Here is a 22,630-nt window from a genome sequence, read left to right as displayed (position 1 = left end):
GGGGGGATGCTCCGCCCCGCCGGTCCCCCTGCCCCCGTGTGACCCCTCCGCCCCGTGCCCCGCCCGCTCCCGGCGCCTCGGCCGCGTCTCCCCCGCGGCCCGCATCGCCCCCCGCCCCCCCGCCCCGCGCCTCGCCAGGCCCCGCCCCCCCCCGCACCCGCGGCCGGGGGCGGGGCGGGGCGGGGCGCGCGGCGCCGGTGGGGGCGGGCGGGGCGGGGCGGGGCGGGGCGGCGCCGCCGCTGCGCGCTGTGTGCTGGAATGCGCGGCGCCTCCCGCCGCGCCGCCGCCGCCGCCGCCGCCAGCGCCTCCCCGCCTCGCGCGCGCCCGGCCCCGCGCGCACCGCCCCGCGCCCCGCAGCAGCAGCAGCAGCAGCAGCAGCAGCAGCAGCAGCCGCCGCGCGGCCGGGCGGCCCCGCGCCGCCGGTGAGTGCGGCGGGACCCGGCGGGGGCCCGGGCCCCGCGGGAGGGGGGAGCCGGGAGCCGGGCCGGGCCGGGCCGGGCCGGGCGAGAGGCGCTGTCCAGGGCTGATCTGCGGCCGGCCGGCGGGCGGGCGGGCGGGCGGGGGTGGCCGGGCCCGGCGGGGCGGGCCGGGCCGCGGGGGGATCAGCACCACGGCTAAGGAGCCGCCGCCGCCGCCGCCTGCGCCGCGCCGGCCGCGGGGGCGCTAGCCGGGCCTCGCCGCCGCCGGAAGGCGATGCCGCCGCCGGCCGGGCCGGGCGCAGCCCCAGGCCGCGGGCCCGGGCGGAGGCCCGGGGCGCCGCTCGCCCTCCCGCCGCCGGGCACCGGGTGGGCGCGGCCGCCGCGACCTTGCCGGTACCGAGCCGCTTGCCCCAGCCCGCGCCCCCGCACCGGGGCCGCTGCCCTGCCCTGCCCTGCCCTGCCCGCCGCGGGGGGGAGGAGGAAGCCGAGCCCTCGCCTCGCCTCCCGTCCCCGCGGGCCGGCGGCGGGGGGAGCGGCGGGGCGGCCGTGCCCGGCCAGGCCCCCCCGGCGGCGGCGGCGGCGGCGGGCGGGCCGGGGGCGGCGGCGGGCGGCGCGGGGAGGGCCGCTTTGTGTGGGCAGGCAGAAAATGGCCGCATGCCTGGCAGGGAGGGAGGGCGGCGGCGGCGGCGGCGGGGGCACGGCCCGGCCCGGCTCCCCCGGCCGCCTCCCCCGCCTCCCGCGGCGGATGTGCGCCGGGCCGCGGCGGGGGGGCGGCGGCGGCGGCCGGGCCGTGCCGGGCCGCCCCCTTTTGTTGGCGGCTTTGGGCCCGGCGGGGTCCCCCGGGCGGCCGGCAGCCGGGCGGGGGCCCTCGGCGGGGCCCGGCGGCTTCAGCACCCACCCGCGGGCGCCTGCGCCGCCCCCGGTGTCCGACATGGCGGGCCTCGCCGGAGCTGGTGGGTCCCGGCGGCCCCCGTGGGAGCGGACAGCGCCGCGACCCGGCCCGGAGCCCTGCCCGCGCCCGGGGGGACCGGGGACCCCGCTTTCAGCGCCCCCCTGCCCGGCCTGCACACGGTGGGGTCCCGCACCGCACGTCGGGCGGAACCAAGCAGCCCTTTCGGGAGAGGCACGGGACCCCCCAACCGCCCCCCGAGGCCGAGCGTGGTCTGTGGTAGCGGGGAAGCGTCTCGCCCCGGGGTTCTGCCTCCCGCTGCCCCAGCGCCTCCCTGAAGAGGTTTAATTTTCCGGTGTTACCTGGAGGGCTGCTTGGACAGTACAAAGTTCCGAGTTCCACGACTCGGGTGCTTACAGGTGTTCCTTTTCTCTTCCAACAGAATCACTGCCATGGCAACTCAAGTGCTGGGACAGTCTGGTGGGAACAGCCTCTTCCCCGGCAGTGCCAATATTGGTATGGCATTGTCCAATGACATGTATGACTTACACGACCTTTCTAAAGCTGAGCTGGCAGCTCCTCAGCTTATTATGTTGGCAAACGTGGCCTTGACGGGAGAAGTCAATGGCAACTGCTGTGACTACCTGGTTGGAGAAGAGAGGCAGATGGCAGAACTGACAACGGTGGGGGACAGCAACTTCTCAGACAGCGATGGAGAGGGTATGGAAGATACCCAGGCTGCGGAGAGTGACCGCGAGGCACCTGAAAATGTGGAATTAAGCTCTCTTGAAGTTCCTAGCGTGGAAAGCCAAGGTCCAGCTGCTTGCCCCCCTCCTAAGACTCCCACCGTGGACAAAGATGTCTCATTGGAAGCACCGGGTACTCCAGAAAGTACAGAGGACAAGTGTAAGAGCCTGAAGAGCAAGCCGTTTCGTTGTAAGCCTTGCCAGTACGAGGCAGAGTCTGAAGAGGAGTTTGTGCATCATATCAGGGTTCACAGTGCTAAGAAATTCTTTGTGGAAGAAAATGCAGAAAAGCAAGCCCAGGTGAAGGACTCTGATTCTTGCACCGCAGAAGAGGTGGATTTCTCTAAGGGTCCAATCCGTTGTGATCGTTGTGGCTATAACACTAACAGATATGATCACTATCTGGCTCACTTGAAGCACCACAACAAAGCAGGGGAAAATGAGAGAGTCTACAAGTGTACCATATGCACATATACTACCGTCAGTGAATATCACTGGAAGAAACACCTCAGAAATCATTTTCCCAGGAAAGTGTATACCTGCTCACAGTGCTCCTATTTTTCAGACAGGAAGAACAATTATATTCAACATATTCGAACTCACACAGGTAAGTCATCTTTTTTTGATTTAAGCATGGTAAGAGTACTGAGAAACTGTGATGAATGAAGCAAGCTGGAGTCTTCTCTTCACAGAGTTTGTTCCACCCCGAAAAAGCTCTGCGCTCTCTTCTCTTGGTGCTACCAGGTTATAGCCTCGTGGAAGTGTGGATTTGGTTTGAGCTCCAGTCTGCAGTCCTAGATGACTGAGAAAAATCTCTCAAGGTCAGGGGCCCAAGAGGAGATGGAGAGCATCCTGTTTAGTAATTTTAAGCCGATTTTTTGAAGAGGGCATGACAAAGCATGCCTGTGGTGACTGTCAAGGTCTACAACACGAACGCCCGGTGTACTGTAAAAACAAAACAAGCAGGTTGACAAAAGGTGCCTAAGTCAGGTAGGTAGTTTTGCAAATGGTACCTTCAGACTGAGCTGAACCTTGATTAAGCTGTAATTACAGAGAAGAAGGAGCTGATAGACACATGCAAAGGAGCCCTCCAGCATCTACAAAGTCAGAATAAGAGTTGAGTAGTGTTGCCAGTGAATGAGTTCCTCTTAATGTACAGAGAGGCCTCGTTTTTTCTAAGTTCTGTATCACTGCAGTAGCCAGAAGTAGACACGTACTTCTGTTGGCCTATAGGAAGCCCTCGAGGGAGTCTTTGGCCTGATTTCCTGTCTTCTGCTAACATCAGTTTGTAAGTTCAAGGAAAAGTGTGAGGCCCCTTTCTACTCTGGCTTATACCAAGTGGAATCGAAGGACCTGCAGTGTTGCTGCCGTCCTATGACCTGGGACCGCAGGTAATTTAGGAAATACCTTGCTTTGTATCAGAGAGTCTCGCCAGCCTCTCACATGGGGAGTCCAGAAGTGTACCCAAACTTGAGATTCCTTTCTAGGAGGGGACGTCGTAGCCGCCTCACCTCTTTGGGCAGTGAGGTACAGTTGCTTTGCCTCCTGATCCCTTTTGTGGAAGCAGGAGGGCAGTTCAGACAGACCTTTCTTGCAGCTTCTCAGAAGCTTTTATTTCCACCTTGTCAAGGCTTTCTGAGGAGAGGGCAGACTTGCTAACCATCTTCTAGCGTGCTGACCTGACTGGGTTCCCCTTTATTGTAGGCTGTGCTGGCTGAGCAAAACACTGGGGAATTTCTCCTTTGAAGTCATGTTTTGTCACAGCAGTGACATGAATGGTTTGGAGGCTTCGGTTCAGTTGTCTGCAGCTGTCTGGAAGGGGAGGGCTGGACTCCGGCGGCCTCGGGGCTGGGCTTGAGCTCAAGTGTGCAGAAGTTTGTGTTCGTCAGCGTGCTTTAGTATCTGCTTTGACGAGGTTGGGAGGGTCTGCTGGGATTTTTAGTATGTTAAGACATATTCTTCTCTTAACAATAGCCACGTGCTGCTGTTTAGAGGACACCATCGGTTTAAAAATCAGTCCTGTCTAAATATTGTTTTCCTAAACAAGTAAACACAGGTTATTGTCAGAGTTGTTAGGAAAATGGTGTGGTTTATCCTCCAGTTTGTTTTCCTTGCATGTATTGTGGGAGATAACAAGAAAGAGACCAGGTAAAAATGACAAAATAATAGGAGAAAACTAAACAAATCATACGGGGAACTCGTGGCCAAATGTGAGCCCATGCTGTGGTGCCTGTCTGTTTTACATTTGTCTCGACTTTGCATTCACCCCTGCTTATGTTTGTACGTGACATTAGGTTCCCCCTCTGATCTCTGAAAGCTCTTGTTGAGTTTTATAGGAACTAACCATGAAAGCATGTTTGCTGAGGAAGCGCTCTGTTATCACTGCATTTGACCAATTTACCAGTGAACTGTATTAAAATAAAAAAAAAAAAAAATCAAGCATGTTAAACTATGTGGGATATTGTCCAGTTCCTCTTCTCTCTTTTTAAAAATAATGGTGCAACCAAGGTTTCTGGTTCTTTGGTTTGCCATGTCTTTTCATTATTCTAATTACGCTGAAATGAGTGATTATGATTTCAGCATTTTTTAGTCCACCCTGGTAGTTGTTTCTTTGCTAGCACTTACCTAAAAGTTAAGATCTTTTAGCCAGTTCTTACTTGATAAAAATCTTTCAAATATGTTAGTAGACTCATTTAGGAATGTGCCTTGTTACTCCAGTAACATTGATTTTGTGGGGGAGGGTGTTAAAGCTAAAGGAAGAGTATTAGAAGAATGAATGAGCTACTGGCAGGTATATTTATACACCAGGCTAAAAGTTTCTGCTGGTATTAATGTGTAATCAATTGCCTTAAAAAAAAAAATGCAAACGAAACCACAACGCACAAAAAAAACCCCAAGCAAACACTCACCCCCAAAAACCAGAAAAAACACCCACAGATATTTTATAGTCAAAAGTATCTGCAGACTGTTGACATAACACTACTGAATTTAACAAAAACTGTCTGAATAGTACTAAAATATTTTTCTATTATAGTTTTCATTTAAAACTTAAGAAAAATGTTTGTTGGAAAAAAGATGAGAGGGATACATACGTACTGCATTTTCTTCTTATTTTATGGGTTCAGAATACTAAGAATAAAGTTGGAATTGTTTGTTTCTTTGGTTTCCTGATTGCTAATAGGTTAAATAATTTTGAATAGATACTTTTTTTTCTCCTTTTTTTTTTTTTGTACTTCACCTGCTTTTTTTCTGTGTGGGAAAATGCCTCCTTGCAGATAATTGGATTCTGCTGTGTTTGAGCCATCCAGTTCTCTGAAACACTGACTCTGTACAGAGTGCAGTTTCACAGGATCAAATGCTCTGTTGCTGCTGCTGGAGAAAGGCAGATGGTTTTCTCCCTGTATCCTGGGACTGGTTGATTCAGCTCACTAAAATGGCAGTAAAATATTACTTTCCTCTTCCCCAGGTTGGTTTTTTGCTGGTTGGTGAACTGAATCTACTTATGAAGGACACATACAAATGCCAGGGCACATGGCCAGGAGCAGAGAAGGGGGCTGCCTGCTAGTGCCTTGCATGGTGGGAGAAATACCTGTCCTTGGCATGTTTGGGGACCACGGGAAGGCTGGCAGAGGTTATCTCCTTGCCTGTTGCTTGCATCTGTGTTGGACAGCAGGTGTCCATGACCTCACCCTGTACTGGAAGATACCTTGCAGCTTGTGGCAGGCTGCTGACAAATACAGGGGACCTTGGGCAGAGGCGTGGTTTAAGGAGCCTGCAGACGGTCATAAGCTGGTTAGCTGGGAGAGCTACGTCTGGAAGAGCCTGTCTGCTGCCCAGGAGGGGGTGGCTGGAGATGTTCAGGGCCGTCCCTTCCTTTGCTGATGGGGCAGAAAGGACCCTTTGTGTCAGGGACAGATCTACCTGGACTCCTTTGTGCTCTTTAGACATGTTAGACCAAGTTTTGACTTGATTTATCCCATCAACTCTCCACGGAGCTGATCCTGGAACTGTACTACGTGGAAGACAGTGCAGCATTGTTCTCAATTTTTTCCATTTTACTTGTTAGAAGCAATTTCTAGAAAACTTAATTGAAAGTCATCTGCAGGGCTATATAAATAAGACATCCATTTCATGCAGTCCCAGTCTTCAGTGCCTAGCTTTAGGCTGGTGGGTTTTTTTTGTTGTTGTTGTCATAGGGGACCTTTCTTGCTTGCCAGTGTGTTGGAAGTTTGATGGAAGCAGTTTTGTTTCAAGCAGACAGAACTTCTAATAGCATTACAAGAAAAGCTTTATAAAGTGATGACCTTAAACTTGTTCACCAATGTTGGTCTGCCTGTTCATTTGCATAGAGTTAAGTGCCGGCTTAAGCTTTTGCTAGGTCGGTGCTTATTCTTTAAGTGTCTTTTTTTGGTGGCTTGTTTGCATATAACAAGCCTGTAAAATTACAATAAAAATCCTTTGGAGAATAGCATTTTACAAAACAGCCCTTACAATGTAGTCAGGCATTTAATTCTCAAGTGGCAATAACACATTTTAAATTAGTTGCATTCATCATACTCTAAATCTAGTACGTTTTGTTGCTGTGCCTTATATAAAATACCTGAAAGAAAGCCTTTTCCACGTTCCTAACATTGTAGGTAACTTTAAAGATATGACATTTCAGGTAATGGGAAGAAGACATGACTGAATATTCCAGGACTTTTGACCACATCTTTTCAGATTGTAAGGAATCATTTGAAAACAAAACCATTTCTTTATAACAAAAGGCCTACCCCTCCCTTGTACATGACTTAATGTTATTGTGTGTATTGCACCAATCTCCTACCTTGTTTTAACTGGAAAGGAAGGAGGGGTATGGTTGTTAGGGTGAATTTACCTTTAAACTGCTGATCTAATCAAGAACGATAGTCTAAATGTTTGATGGGAGGAAGAAATGTGGGATTAGTCTGCATTACAAAGACCGCCTCTGCTGCTGTTTTGGCAAAGGCCTGCGGTGGAGCCTCACATCACGGTGGAGCCTCACATCACGTACTGGCAGATGAAGGTCTTTGCTGCTGCAGATAGAGCTATGCCCCTGAAAGTGAACAAATAGCCTGTATGCAGGGCTTTTACTGACGACCAGGTCTCAGTGATTTGGAGAGCACGTTGGTTGTATGCTTCAACTGATGTAGCAAAATGCTGTAGTGTAATTCTCACCATGACTTGAATAAATATGAAAACCGAGTAATAAATATTACTTTTCCCTTCCCAACTTCACTCTCCTCTTCTGTTGGGGGTATCCACCCTAGACTAAAAAGTGGTTTTACAACTTGCAGTGGAGACAAGGCAGCCTAGATCTCTCAGCTGTGCTAGCGGTTTGGGGCAAACACCCCTGGTACTTATCTGGACCTGCCTAACAAATGATAATTCTAAAACTGTCTGACTTTATTTGGGGCTTGTCTTCACTTGAAAAGGATTTTAAAGTATCATTGTACTGATAGTTACACAAGCTAACTGTCCCTTGTGGAGACCTAATTTATTACAGGTTGGTTTCCATTAGTTCTCCAGAAACAATAACTCTGCAGGCAGAGGGATTTGAGTCTTCAAAATAAATGTTGCTGCTATACTTGAGCTTTTGCTAGCAGCATAGTTTCACTGAGCAGGGCATCATGCTTTTCCACGCTCCAAGCTAATTTCCCTCTGTCAATAAAACTGTGGAAGTAGAGACCCAGACTCTATCTGTGCTTGTGTTCTGGCAAATGTAGGTCCACGCTGAATGGGTGGTTGCTCCCCATCTTAATCCAAATTAAACACGGAGGTTTCAGGTAAGGTGTTACGTGAAGCAAGACCGTACCTGGTTTCTTAGAGGGTCTGTATCTTTTGTGCATCTTCTGAGTGCTGGGAGAAAATACTGCAGGAAAGTCAGCTCTGGTGTCTTCGGGCTTCCTAAAGGTGGCTGTCCTTGTCACATTTTGCCTGAGGTCTGACCGCAGACGGACATGAGGATGTGCCTCTCTCATATTGTGCCTCTTCACTACCCTCGTTCATAAGGCATGACACATTGCACTGGTCCAGCTCTAGCATATGCTTCTCACTGTGGCCCTTTGCTGAGAGATAATGTGCCCTCAAATGCAACCTGGGGACCTGTGACAGCCTCACATGTATGCCTTGGTAACCAAGTTTGGGAGTCAGCTGTGTTTCTGTAACTAATTTGCTGTTTGTTTTTGCAGGAGAGCGACCCTATCAATGCGCTATGTGTCCTTATTCCAGCTCTCAGAAGACCCATTTAACCAGGCACATGCGCACCCACTCAGGTTGGTAAGGGGCGGCAGCAGCGTGACTCGGGAAGAGGGGGCGGTTGACAGAATCACAGCATGGTTGAAGTTGGAAGGGACCTCTGGAGGTCATCTGGTTCAGCCCCCCTGGTCAAGCAGGGCCACCTAGAGCGGGCAGCCCAGTTCTGTGGGAGATGTCATCCAGTACGGCCTGAGCTTTAGCTCCTGTTTTAAGAGGGAAGGTTGCCTTTACCTGCTAAGGAAATGCTAAGTGTCATTAATAAAAGCAGTAACAGGGGAATATATCTTTTTCTTTCCCTTTTACTTTCCAAGGTGTATTCTGAGGTTCGTAGGGCTGCTCTAGTAGTCCTAGTAATCTAGTAGCAAATACAGCATTGAGATGATGATACAGGAGCAGATTCTTGTCTTCTGTCTGCTGCTGTAACTCAGTTCAAATCAATGAAGCTGGGAACATTTTGAGCAGCTGAGAGTCTCCTCTGTGATGTCTGCGATTTCATCTCATCCAGGGGTTCTGAGCCCTTAGCTACCTTAGCTTTACAGAAAGGTAAAAATAGTGTCTGCTTATGGCAAGGAGACACAGAGGAGAGAAAAGCAAATTTGGAGGGTGTTCACAAGTGACTTGGTCTTGTGGCACTAAAAGCCAAATTAGAAATTTTCACTAGCCTTTATTTCCCATTACTGGTCATAAGCTGTGGTGTTACAAACATCTGCTCTCGCTCTCTTGCGAATCTCTTTGTGAATGAATTAATAGTATTTTTGTGAGTTGTAACAGCATAGGCATGCTAGAGACAAGCACAGTTGTCCTTGGTGACCCTCGTAGGGGAGTTCAGGTAGATGTCAGCCTGTGCTTTTGGTTTGCTAATATCTGAATTGACCAGAGACCTAGGTGAATTCCTAACCCTAGCAAACAGTAGTGAAAGTCTCCTGCACAGTAATTGTTTCAGTTTCAATAGATGAGGCTTCTAATTGAAACCAGAAGGCAGGCCATTTTAACTGTTGTGGATGGGGGGTTTGGACCCATTAACAACAGCCAGCTTAAAAATTACATGCCAGTATTTTGGTTTGAGAATTTTGTGAATGAAGTATTCTGCTTCCAGAAACAGAAAGCATTTTTGGCTGAACCTCTGGGCTAAATGTGAATTTGTAAATGGTTTGATCAATACTGAGCCTGGAAACTATTTCATGAACATCTTATTCTCCCTTTGTCTGTACAAAGAAGTCTCAAATCCGAAGGAGGTGAGGAGTGGGGTCTGCCCTTGGCCCTTGACTCAGAGGTCTGGAAGGGAGGGCGTGAGCGGTGCTGACAGAAGTGGGAGTGCACATGGGACTCTTGCTATCAGGGGTGTTTATTAATAGCTCTCATAACTTCTATTGCATGTCTTGCTGCATTGCCCAGGCAGCTGAACCTTTTCTGTGGCAGTTTCTGGACTCCTGCAGTTCATAGGCTGGCCTTTTAAGGCAAACTGGTGCTGGAGCTTTCTTCAAATGTCAGTGAATGACGGTGGTTTAAAGCCTACTTCACAGCTGTGTTCTTAGCCATCTTGGTACATGTCCTTTCCATTTGTGCAGCAAAACCCCTGGATTTAGTAGAGGTGATGGACACAACCTCTTCACATACAACCTTGTGAGTTACCCTGTTGTGGCTACTTCTGAGCACTCTGTGCAGTTAGAACAGCCTGTTCGTGTGTATGTAAGAGAGGGGCTGTTCTTGTCCTCACGCTGTGTAACATGGAACTGTTCCTTGAAGTGTGGGCGATGAAGGTCCAGACTTGGGAGAAGGATGAGCAGTGAAGCACATTAAGCTTAAACTTGTGGAAAATATCAGCAGGAAGTGAGGGGCGGAAAGGAAGGAAGGAAGGAAGATAGGCCGAAGATGATAGGGAATCAACTCTTCTTTAAATAATGAAAGAGATGCTGCAGGCAGACATGAAATGATCTAGACTCTTAAACAAGTGTCCCCATCCTTCCTGCTAGGGTTGCAGCACAGCCTTTTATAGAGTTTGTGAGGGCATTGCAGATCAGCCGTGTGGCTAACACACAAACAGCCACCACAGTCACAGTGATTTCACCTTCGCTGCAAGCTGCTCTGGTCTTCTGAGTTGTGCTGCAGGGGAGCAGCATGAGTATGGGCAGTGTTGGGGCAGGGGGCTGCAGGGCTGGGAGAAGGACTATTATATCATGAGCAGAAGGGGCTGGAATGGATTTTCAGCATACTTAGGATGTGGCATACATTAGTTCTGCAGGTCAGTTCTGAGATGCTGGTTCAGAGCTCAGGAGCATCCCAAATTCCTCAGCTGAATTTGCAGATGCACAGATGTTCTCAAAGTATTTCTGGACTTGAGTTGTTGCGCTAGAAGTGTTTTTCCTGTTTGCTTTGTTGTGTAAATGGAAAGCCACTTCTGCAGCAGCATGCACTAAGCGGATGGTTTCAGGAACACTTCTGCAAGAGTCATTGCAACACTGTAAATCCAGGTTTCAGCAGTAACATGGTGGCTTTGGACTGCATATGGTTGGCTTGCCAAGAGTAGCCTGCAGCTAGTACATCATATGTTTTGAAACACCGTAACAGTGAACTGAATTATCAGAGGTAAAGATCATCTGAGCAGTGTGTCCCTTTCACATGCTTTGGGTTTTGCTAGCTTCTTTTCCTTCATTTCCTTTTCAATGCAAACATGAAGTATGCTAAATCTGTGTAAAGTTGGACTTTTTTGAAACGTTTGTATGAAACTGCTATTCATCAAATGTTACATTTCCATTTTTCTACAATGCATTCAATGGACCAGTTGGGTATGGATTCCATTTGCTAATATTACTGTAGAGAGATCTCTGCCGGTATGTATGCATAGCCAGAACCTGTGACGTTGTTACTGCTTGTTTGGTTTTGGATCCCTTTCCTCCCAACCCTTGCCCCTTCTCTCTTTTTTGTATTTTGTTCTTGGTGTCTTGTGAATGTGTTTGTGACTTGTGGATTTCTTATGTTGACTGTACTTAATTTTAAAGGCGCATGGATTTTTTTTTTTCTTTCTGATTTTCATATTTCTGTATCTGTATTAGTGGGAAGTGATTCCCCCCCTGCCCCATGCTTAATAATCACCATCATTCCCTTCCGCCCTTCCTTCCTTAGGTGAGAAGCCATTCAAATGTGATCAGTGCAGCTATGTGGCCTCAAACCAGCATGAAGTAACTCGTCACGCAAGGCAGGTTCACAATGGGCCGAAGCCTCTGACTTGCCCACACTGTGACTACAAAACAGCTGACCGCAGCAATTTCAAAAAGCACGTTGAGCTCCACGTCAATCCGCGCCAGTTTCTCTGTCCTGTTTGTGATTACGCAGCATCTAAAAAATGTAACCTGCAATATCACATCAAATCCAGGCATCCCGATTGTTCTGACATCACCATGGATGTTTCAAAGGTGAAGCTACGGACTAAAAAGAGTGAAGCTGACTTTTCTGAGAGCATTAATGACAAAGCGGAGAAAGAACAAACGAAAGGGGATTCAGCTGCAAAGAAAACTGAGAGAATTGTGAAAGTGGAGAAAAAAGATAATTTGGCAAAGGAAAAGAAGCCAACGAGCAATGTTTCTGCAGGCCAGGTGACAACCAGAAGTCGGAAATCTGCTTCGGAAAACAAGGAGGTGGATATTAAAACTGAGAAAAATACTGAGAAAACATGTAAAACAAAGAAGATCAAAAGAAAGGCAGAGGCTGAAGTAACTTCCTCAAAGCAAGAGCCTGCAAATGATACCTCAGCAGTAACAAAAAAGAAAAAGAAAGTGGAAACTAAACCCAGAGACTGCCAGGAAGCTCAAAAAAGTGACGTTGTACCAGAGGAGGAGCCTAAAAAGCAAAATTCTTGCCTCAAGAAAAACAGAAAAAAGAAATCTCTGAAAAATAAGCACAGTAAGAAAAGCAATAAACCGGATCAGGAGAAGATCGAGGACGAGGAGATGCCAGACGAGTGTCCTATCACAGAAGAGGATGGATGTGTGAAGCCTGACACTGAGGGCAGCGACCAGAAGGAGCAAGATCCCACTGACACAGCGGCATTAACCAATGATGGTGGCCATGCTTTCAAGGGGGAGAGCACCGATCCCAAAGGAAGCTGCGTGCAAGACCCAGGGCAGCTTTGTCTGCCAGCTCAGGATGCAAGCACAGAAGCTGAGGTAGAGGACCAAGAAATGCCTGTTGCAGCAGGAGAGAGCGAAGACACTGTTGGTGAAAAAGAGGAGGAGAGAAAGGCGGACAGAGGGCAAGACACTTGCCCTGAGGAATCTTCCCATGCAGTGCCTTCTGAAAAAAGCTTCGATGTGCCCATGGATGTGGTTCCAGATCTGGCACCTGAGAAGGAGCCAGAGGAAACCTGCATGGCAGAAACTGTGAGTAACTCAGACCCAATGGACCTGACTAAGACGTGCCTGCCCGCGGCAGAGCTGACAGGAGATGCCGTGCCGGCACCTGTGCCCCCAGAAGGGTGTACGCAAAGCCCTAAAGTTGCTCTGGCCTTATCATCTCCGGATAACACAGCAGTGAATGAATCTCAGGAAATGGATGAGGATGAGGGCATCCACAGCCACGAAGGCAGCGACATAAGTGACAACATATCAGAAGGAAGTGATGACTCGGGGTTAAATGGCGCTCGCTCCGTACAAGAGGAAACAAGTCCAAAGGCGTCACAAGGAGCTGCAGACACCACAGTGGCCAGGGAGAACTATGTGTGCATTTTTTGTGACCGTTCATTTAAAAAAGAAGGTGAATACAGCAAGCACCTCAATCGCCACTTAGTCAATGTGTACTATCTTGAGAAGGCAACAAAAGGGCAGGAGTAGAAATCGCTGTGGTCTGGGGGGATCTTCTTTTGTAAGATCTTATACAGCTTATGTACAGATACTGTAGATTTTTTTTTTTAAGCACGGTTTGCTTTAGTGTCTGCATTGGTTTGTTTTTTGGTTTGTTTTTTTTAAGTTGAAAATATTTTTTGACAACTTTTGTGTAATGGTGAACTCATTAAATATTGGATCTCTTCATTAGAGAAGGCAGGTAGGGTGTATGAGGCTGTGTCCTGTAAAGTCAGTGTAAGCTTCTAGTCTGTTAGCTTATGCAATTCTTTTACAAACTGAGTTTTAGGAACAAGACTGCAGCTAACAATACACAAGTTGGATGTTTATAGAACCATTGGCATTAGTTGCTTTTTGTTCTAGCAGCCAACTCCTTCTCTCTCTCTCCCCTCTTCCCTTCCCTTTTTTTTTTAGTTCTTCTCGATGTGTCTTGATATTCAAAGTGTTAAACTACTTGATGGTTTTTCTACCAGGAAGATAGTTTCTATTACATAAAAGAGCACTTTGTAAAAGAAATCAAAGTTGGCTAGCGATGAACGTAAACTGTTTAAGATAATTATAATCGTGAACGTACATTTCAGATCCCCTAAGCGTGAATGGTGAGCCAAAATTTAGGAGTAGTCCTTCCAACTTTTGGTTGGAGAACCTCTGTCTTGATTAATATCTTAATGACTATGATATGTAATTGGCTTTGCTGTGGGGGAGCAAGTTTGTTATTTTTAATTTCTGCTTTTTTTTGATTGTGCTTTAAGGGCTTAAAATATTGCACATTGGTTTTGATTTTTACCTATGCAGTTTAATCCTTTAGGAATAGCGCTTGTGCAGTACATGTACACTTTATATATGCATGTTTGGTTTTGTTTGTGTAAGTTTTTTTTATTTGGAAACATTCGGATTCGTTGCTTACCATGGAACAGTTTTCTGTGATGCTCCTCACTGCAGATTTTTCTTGTTTTCTTGGGCTATTATTAGTTGTGCATGAAGTTGCTGAAATTATGAAGTGCTTGGCTCTATATTTTTGACTGGCTTTAAAATTGTATGGTTCTTGAGCAAAAGGGTAGCAATGCAATTTCAAAACACTATTTTATAGGATTTGTTTTATCATGGGAATGCCACTTCTGATATTTTGAATACACACACAGAGTAATAAATTCTAATTTATAATTTGGGATCACCAGACAGGAAAATACTCATTCTCAATGGAAATGGTCTGCAGATTCTGCAAGTCCAGATGATTTCCTCGCCCTCCCCCCGGCCCCGTGCCCCTCATTTCTGTGGTGGACAGCAGTCAAACTTCATGAGCTTAAAAAAAAGTAAAATAGTAGCACTGATATAAGTATGGTTCATGAAAATCTAACATCTCACACCCCAAAAATACAAATAAAGATAAATCAACTGGTAAGCAACAAACCTGGCATTAAAAACTGTAGGAATTCCTGCTCCTTATTCATTCAAGCTGCATTTAATAAAATCATTCTGCTTCCATGCAGAGAGAAACACATAAGTGATCAGATTGTCATCTCAGGTCTACATGCAAGAAATGTCTTACCAGGAGTTTTTAATTCTAAACAGATTTAATTTCTGGCACACACAAACACGAGAGATTGCATACTTACAGCTTGTAGCCAACCAGTGGCAAAAGGTAAACAAAATCCAAACCAGCAGGGAAAAAGCAAACCCCTCCAGTCCTATCTGTGGCCTCCCCTGACTGTCATTAGCCGCCTTTCCAGTGGGAGCAGCTGGTGGCAGCTTCTCTGGTTGTCAACTCCAAAGAAGCAAATTTGGAGGCAGGTGTTTTTTGGAGAGTGGAGTTGAGGAGTCAGACTCAACTTGCTTGTCAACTCACGTGCTTGTCAGAGCACGTTATGGCAAATACTCTCAATGTAAGCTCTAGAATAAACCCTATTCTTCTCTGCATGTCCCCACAGCATCTTCCCCTCCAAACAAACCCACTGCCTTGAATGAATAGAGAGCAACGATGCTACATTGCTTCTGCTTTTGGGAGAGACTGGTGATAGGAGGCCAAAGATTTGAGAGGGAAGGCATCCCTCGTGGCAGAAATAAATTGTATAATGTACAGTGAGTTTTTGTTTGCTTAGATAGTGTTCAATCCTTACCTTGGCTGCGACAATCATTGTCAACTGAAGATCAAGTTGCAACTATATTTATGTTAAACATTAAGAAAATAAACCTAGTTGAATTGTTTTCCTAAACAATGAGTTGTAATAGTCTTAGATGTATTTTTTTTCTTCATAATAGCGTTTCCTTTATATATAAATGTTGCCACCATTTGTGAGCAATGTGAGCAGATACTGGGAATTCCAGTACTGTGTAGAGGTTTTATAGCTCCCTTCATATCCTTGTGAAGAGCCTTTGCCATCTTGTGAGAGACTTCAAGGACTTTAGCTATGTTCAAATAAACTTGTGGACTGGCCTGATAATTTTTCTGGTTTGTTTCTAAATGAAAATAATGGTGTTGACTGACTTCAGATCTCTCTATATGAGATAAAAACAAAGATGTGATTCTCTGAGATACTCTGCTGCACATTTCTGTGAAGTGGTCAAAGTTTCAATGTTTGATCTGATGAGAACTCTTTGAAGACGACAGTCAGCTCCTGTTCGGCAGTGTTTCTTACCACAAGATTAGAAACTGAAAATAAATTATTAACGTATTAAGAAGAAGAAAAGTTGATTCTTTCTATCTGAGACCCATCAACAATGTCCTGAAATACCTAATGTTGGTGCAGAACTGTGTTGGAATTCTCTGCTTGGTTAAGACCAAGATTTGGGAGTATGTTATGGTAAAGTGGCAAGGATGTAATGCATTATGTGTAACTAAAATATTAGACTTTGCTAATATTGAGTATTTGAGGGGGGTGCAGGTCAGGTAACCCGCCATATATGGTGGTCTTACATTGCTGTATCTCCCTTTAAACGATGCATTTTTTTTTTGGTCTTTTTCAATATTCTTAAATTATTTTGTGTTGGTTTTGCCAATGCCAGCATTTTTGTGTCTCTTGGCAATAATACCTGCATGAGTGTTCAACCTCCAATACATGGTTGGAAGGATTAGCACACTGATACCCCTACACTGCCAGCCCTCGTTTGAGCAACGTGGTGTTTTGGGCTTTTGCTGTATGAACCTATACGCTCAAAGGAACTGCCCTGAGAAATGATCTAGATGTGGGTAGCTAGGCATTAATAATCATGGTATTGTAATTGCTGTTTCTGGATTTTGATGATCTAGGCTGGAACTTTAGTCGTTTAAAGAAGAAGAATGTGTAACAACTGACAGGCCAGTTAAGGTATGGTAATGTCATTGATTTCAACAGTTTTAATGTAGCTGAAAGGTATTAAATCAAGTTCAAGAGTTTTCTTGAATGTCAGTTGTGTAGATATGTGGCATGCGTACAATATTAACAGAATCCAAATAGCTAATGGAATTGTTTTATGTGTACATATATTTCCCCCCTCTAAAATTACACTAGCTAACAAACTTTTGTAAGCTGGCATGAAAACATGTTTATGATGTTTAGTTGCACCATGTTTGATGCTTTTACAGTGCAATACTTGTATTCTCAGAATTAAACCAAAGGTGATTTTTTTTTTCATGCTCTCTCTACTGTAGTGCATGACAGTCTTTTCTACGTTTGTAATAGATGTAAAAGAAGCCAGATCATACATCCTGTTTTTACCTAAAACATGTATAAGAACTCTTTTTGTCCAAAATGTAGTGTAAAGTTAAACTAAATTGCATTATATTAACCCTTACAAGTGTATTTTCCTAAGCATAGTTATGATTAAATAAACTTTATTAAGGAACTTGCAGCTTCTATCTCCCACTTATTAATGGCTATGAAAGCCGTTTGTAACTAAAGGCAGGAGCAGTGCAAGCATCATTGACAGAGCTCTTCAAGACTGCAAGCTGGCACGGTCTCGGGGAGCCAGTACATAGATGCCATGTGCGTGCAACGCAGACTTGACCGCAGACAGGGACAACGGCTCCAGAAACAGGTTCTTTTTCCATTTCAACATAATGTATTCATTTCCCTGCCCGCTCAGTGAGGGCAGGGCACAAGGTGGGAGATGCATGCATACGGATGAGGTTCAAACTTAATGCTGGACCTGTTTGTGACTTGGCAGGACAGGCCCGGTGGACATGAAATGCCTGTTCCCTGCCATGTGAGAAGTAATGCAACTTGAGGGAAGCTGCAGCTTTTAAATTTGAGTTTCAGAGGTAATGCAGGTGGCAATTCCTTCTGCATTCCAGAAGGGTCTCTGGTGGTGTCTCATTTGGGGAATTAACAGTAGATTTATAAAATGAGGTCACCCATCATCCCTATGGCTACGCTACTGTCTATATAGATATTGAAAATGGCTTGAGAGCTGTGGAGCCCTGTATAGCTTGCAAGGGTGACTTTTCATCTCTCTGCCAGCCTAGCCCTGTTTGAAAATCTGAGCTGGATAAGCCCATGATGCTAACCTGCCTTCTAGGGCTTGGTCGTTCTTACCTCCTACTGAGGCAGAATAATTCTTACTTGCCAAGGGATCAAGGCAAATGACATTTGATGAACTTGTGGGGATAGTTGTATATGCAGCTGCTGCAGCGTTGAACAATTTGGGACGCTCTAAAAGTATAAGTGAGCTTTTGTCTTCTCTGATTAAATGTTTTCACATAAGCAGTGCCCCCCCCCCGCCCCCCCCCCCCCCGAGTGGTCTTGTCTGTCAATGAGAATTTTGGGTTTCTGAGCAGTTGGTGGTCAAGCAGCAAAGAGCAGGGTGCACCGCTACCACGGGACATGGCCTTGGAGGGCTGCAGGGTGGCAGGGGCTGTCATCACCTGGGTGAGGGGCAGGTTTTGGTTTGCCCCCCTCGGAGCCTTGTAGGCAGCGTGTATGCAGTTTATGGTAAAGCCGGAGTAAGGACAGGGAACAGGAGTGGTACCCGAGCCTGCCCGTGGGCTGCAAGGGAGATGCTCTGAGAGCGTGGCATAGAGACGGCAGGGTCTGGGTACTTGTGTGCCTCTTTGCCTGTGCCGTGTGAGTTAATGATTTCAAACTGGATCGATAGAGGAGGTCCTGCCCTTTGTACCACCAGCTAGTGCTGCCCCCCACCCCCAGGAAGGTGTTCTGGGGACAGGCTAGCTGAAACGAGAGAACACAAGTAGGCTGGCAACCTGAGAAACCATTTGACCAGTCAGGTCATCCTTATCTTTGACTAGCTCCTTGCACCTTGGCAGAAAACCTGCTAATTTTTTCCTGATAGAAAACCCGGATAAAACCTGCTAGGCTGAAAACACGTTTAGAAGATGCTTTGTGCTCAGTTACTGTTTTACAGAACTGGGTAGCTGTGCACAAGTGCGTGGCTCCGTGGTACCTTGCAGGCCAGCGTGAGCTCCTGCCCACACACCGAGATGCCCAAAAGGGGGTGGCTTAGATTCCTGCTGGCTTTTATGGGGACAGAGCAAACTCGTTTCTTAATTCAGCTGCCTTACTCAGGCTTTACTAATGCTCTGAAGGAGCCGAAATGCTATGTCCCTGATTTTGGTTTGGTCATTGGTTTTGTTTGTTTTTAAAGCTTAGCCATGCTGATACAGGTGGCTTTACCTTGTTCATGTACAGTATAACCTATACAAAGGAAAAGCTGATTCTAGAAGGGCAAAACCCTTCTCTTGGCCAGGTTGTATTTTTAAGCTTGGTAAATTGAGATCCCTGCCTCTCCCTCCTTTGCTGGAAGCACCAGACCTGCAGCAATGCAATGCTGTGGCAGTGCTCTGACACCCTTGGGCTCAAGCCAGGTGGCTGAACCTGTCCCTTGCCCACAGGCTGGCCGAAGGAGCCATTCTTGGTCTCCTTTAGCCCCGTATAGGTCAGAGGACTCAAACTGCTGCCATCTGGCAGCAGAGGCCGTGCTGGAGGTGAGGGGACAGATGAGGTTTGTGGCTGGGTTTGTTTCTGTCACAAACAGATGAAGGAGAGTTGCGGCAAAAAGTTGAGCGCGAAGGTGGTGACCGGTCCTTTGGTGGGGATGCGGGGGACAGGGACATCGGCAACGCCCTGGGTGGTTACAAAGCGGCAGGACCACCTCCCGAGTGCTGGTGCAGGTGCATGGTGCCTTAAGCAGGGACTCGGGAGGTGAAACTGCCAAGCTGCAGTCATTTTTAAGTGGAGATTTCAGGAGCACACACTCACAGCATAGCACGCGCTTGCGCAACGCACCTAACACAGCTGCGGCATTGGAGGCATGCACCCCACGCTCGCAGCAGAGCACACGCTCCCCAGCTAACACATGGGCAGCGTAGCACATGTTCGCCTGCCCTCTGATCTGGCCTGGCTGTTTGCACTATTTTTTCAGCATCCCTGAGCCCTGCAGTCATGGAGGAAAACCAAAAAGAAGGCTGAGCCCCTTTCCTGCTGCTGTGCTGGGGTCCTGGTTTTAATAAAGGGCTTGTATGCTGCTCCAGTCCTTCCAAAAGGCACTAAGCCTGGGGCCTGCTCAGAGCTGGCCAGAATAACCCTGATGGTTTGAGGGTTTTTTTTCCTTTTTCTCCTCTTTCTTGAATCGGTTCTGCCTGGTGAGGCTGGACTGTGGACCTGTGGCACAGAATAATTCAAAGATGTGGCCACAGCCATACTGTGGCACCCAGTATGTGGCATGGGACTTTACTACCAACTCATCCTCAACAGCAGCCGGTCAAGAATTCCCCCTGGTGCTTCAGGATGCCGCTAGCTGACCTGCACGGACACGACTCTCCTCCACCACTGGAGGAACCACCGGGACAGGTCCACTGCAATGCCAGGGCATGGACCCACCATCAAGTTTCTGCTCCAGCACCAGTCATGTTGGGCAACCCCCAGCAGTTTAGCTACAAGATCAGTGAAGACGGTTGCTGGTGAAGGGCAAGTTTATAGGCAATGACAAGCTGTGAATCACAGGAAAATCCGCAGGAAGCAGATGCTTGAAACTTCTGGTCCATTAGGCTCCAAGCCCAATGCACCTCTCCACACATTACAGGCTATTTTGGGAGTGTTAACAGTGGGCAAAATTTCAGATTTTGCATGGGACTTGTTCTGCTCCTGCCATGAAAAGCAGCGGTCATTTTCCTAGACTGAGAGTCCCCTGCCATGAGCGGCTTGGAAAAGGGAATAGCCACTGGGCAGGGAAAGGAAGCCGCCTTTTTTTTTTCTTTGGGTGAGCTGGCACCACATCGGATGCATGCCAAAGCAAACCAACCCACAGGCTCCCAGCCGCAGCGGCACGTCCCTGCTTGCAGGGCGGCGGGGAGATGCAGCCCTCCCTTGCCTGGCCCAGTGCTGCACCCCACGCTTCCCCAGCTCCAGCCCATCTCTGTGCTTTGCTGGGAAGTTGGGGAGCACCCCTGTCCAGGTATGCAAACAGCCCTGGGTGCTGCAACACCCCGCCAACTCAAAGGCACTGCCAGCTAGCTTTAGCTGTTATATATTCAAATCTGTCCTTCTGTAGGATTTTACCTGTATTTTAACTACCCCATCCTAAGCCGTGAGCTGTTTTTTTGTGCAGTTCTCCAACAGAGCAGTTCTGCTGAATACACTCTTCTGGAGCAGCTATAAATGATTGCACCCTGCTAGTGCACACTGGGACACCCATGAAAAGCAGACCTTCCCAGGGGGTTGGACCTTCCCAGCCCTCTTTTTATGTCTCATTTTTGCGCACAGACTCAAACCACCTTTGCTTTTGGCTCCTGTGCTAAGATGAAATTAGCTGTTGTCTACAGGCATGATAGCAATTGTCTTACCTTTCAGGCTGTCTGGCATAAACCAGACATGAGCCCTTCCTTTAAGAAGTGTTTCTGAGCAGGTCTTCAGCTCTGGTGTAATTCAGCCCTGGGAGCTCATAAAAGCCATGTCTGTGCTTTCATTGAGGCACTAATTGCTTCCATGTTACAACCTCCTGCATGCTGAGGTTTAGCATCTGTCAGGAGCCCCATTTTTGATCCTAGCTGAGGCTGTTGCTAGCTGGCTGCTGCTCTCGTGGCACAGCGCAGCTTTTGCAAAAGCCCTTCAACACCCGCACAAATCAAACCCCTGTGCCAGCCCAGCTCACCACTTGCCCGTCTGGGCTGGACACAAAAGGACACTGGGCATGGGAGTCATGCACGGGAGGGGGTTCCTTGCACATCCCCATGTCGGCAGCAAGCTTTTTCTCCTGGGTACGGCTCTGGCACCCCTGAACCCATGTGCAGCCCACCCGTCTTTGTGAAATGCCTTTTTTTTTTTTTCTTTTTTTCAAAACCAGGGGACCTGATACACCAATCGCTTGCCTTGGCTGCAATTTTTCACGTCCAGCCCCTGGGCTGAGGACCACCGCTGTAACAGAGGCAGGTCTTTCTGCATGCAGAGCTGTTTGCCTTTCATGTTGTGTCTTTCCCAGACTTAGAGCGGCAGAGGAATGTTACAGGGGATGCCTGGTTTGGATTTGTCAAGCTAGTTTGAACAGACCACAGCCAGACCCTTTTCCTGCCTCCCACTTCAGCTGAGCGCGCTTGTGCCTTTTTCCACGCCTGCTTTCCTAGGGCTGCGCCGCATAACACCCCCCCCAGAAAAAATGAGGAGGTGCAAGCAGAAGAGGCGCTTTCCACTGTCTTCTCCCACACCCCCTGTTAAATCAAGTGTGTTACAAACAGGAGACAGGTTCTCCTCAAGGCACAAAACCTTGTCCGTGTGTGTGACAGCGTAAGTAAAAACTGATGCCTGCGGTTAGCTCTGGCTGGAAATGTCAGTGTAGGCAGCAAGATGGGGCTAGTGCCGGGTTTCTGCAGGCTGGCCCTGTTGAGCTGTCTAAATGTAGCTGCAGTGCAGTCAAGAGGCATCTTTCGGCATCATCTAAACTAAAGCAACTTCTCCAGCCCGGGCTGCACACCCACAAAGGAGCACACAGAGACAGCAGTGGGAGGGGGGAGCCCAAATAATGCCCTGCCAGGCTACTCCCAGGCCCGTCATCAGGGCCGTCAACCCATCAAAGGCCCACCCGCACAAGCCTAGAGCCGCACAGGGGCACAACAGCGGACAGGAACCCAGGACTCCTGAGGAATGAACACCCCGTCCGGGTCCGGGCCCCTTTCAGGGCTGTGCTTGCAGAGCTGTCAGCCCCTCTGCCCAGGAGCAAACCCATCACCCTAAGTCTCTGTCTTGGGGGGGGGGTCTCATCAATGTTTACAAACACCTGAAGGGAGGGTGCAAAGAGGACGGAGCCAGGCTCTTTTCAGTGGTGCCCAGTGACAGGACCAGAGGCAATGGGCACAACCTGAAACACAGGAGGTTCCCTCTGAGCATCAGGAAACACTTTTTTACTGTGAGGGTGACCGAGCACTGGCGTAGGCGTTGCACAGGGCACTTGTGGAGTCACCATCCTTGGAGATGGTCAAAAACCACCTGGACAGTCCTGGGCAGCCTGGTCTAGGTGGCCCTGCTTGAGCAGGGGGGGTTG

At 48.3% G+C, this 22,630-nt stretch overlaps 1 protein-coding gene across 1 annotated transcript; it reads left to right on the top strand.

Moving 5' to 3' along the window:
* Positions 1-1,757: 1,757 nt before the first annotated feature.
* REST (RE1 silencing transcription factor) lies at positions 1,758-14,984 on the top strand. The gene is made up of 3 exons (XM_009483643.2): positions 1,758-2,661; positions 8,264-8,347; positions 11,454-14,984. Exons 1-3 carry the CDS (start codon positions 1,761-1,763, stop codon positions 13,154-13,156), a joined length of 2,688 nt encoding a protein of 895 aa, XP_009481918.1. The 5' UTR covers positions 1,758-1,760; the 3' UTR covers positions 13,157-14,984.
* The last annotated feature ends 7,646 nt before the right edge of the window (positions 14,985-22,630 follow it).

Source organism: Pelecanus crispus, chromosome 4 (genome assembly GCF_030463565.1).
Source record: "Pelecanus crispus isolate bPelCri1 chromosome 4, bPelCri1.pri, whole genome shotgun sequence".
In the NCBI taxonomy this organism is placed as follows: Eukaryota; Metazoa; Chordata; class Aves; order Pelecaniformes; family Pelecanidae; genus Pelecanus; species Pelecanus crispus.
This window is presented reverse-complemented; position numbering and strand designations above follow the sequence as displayed.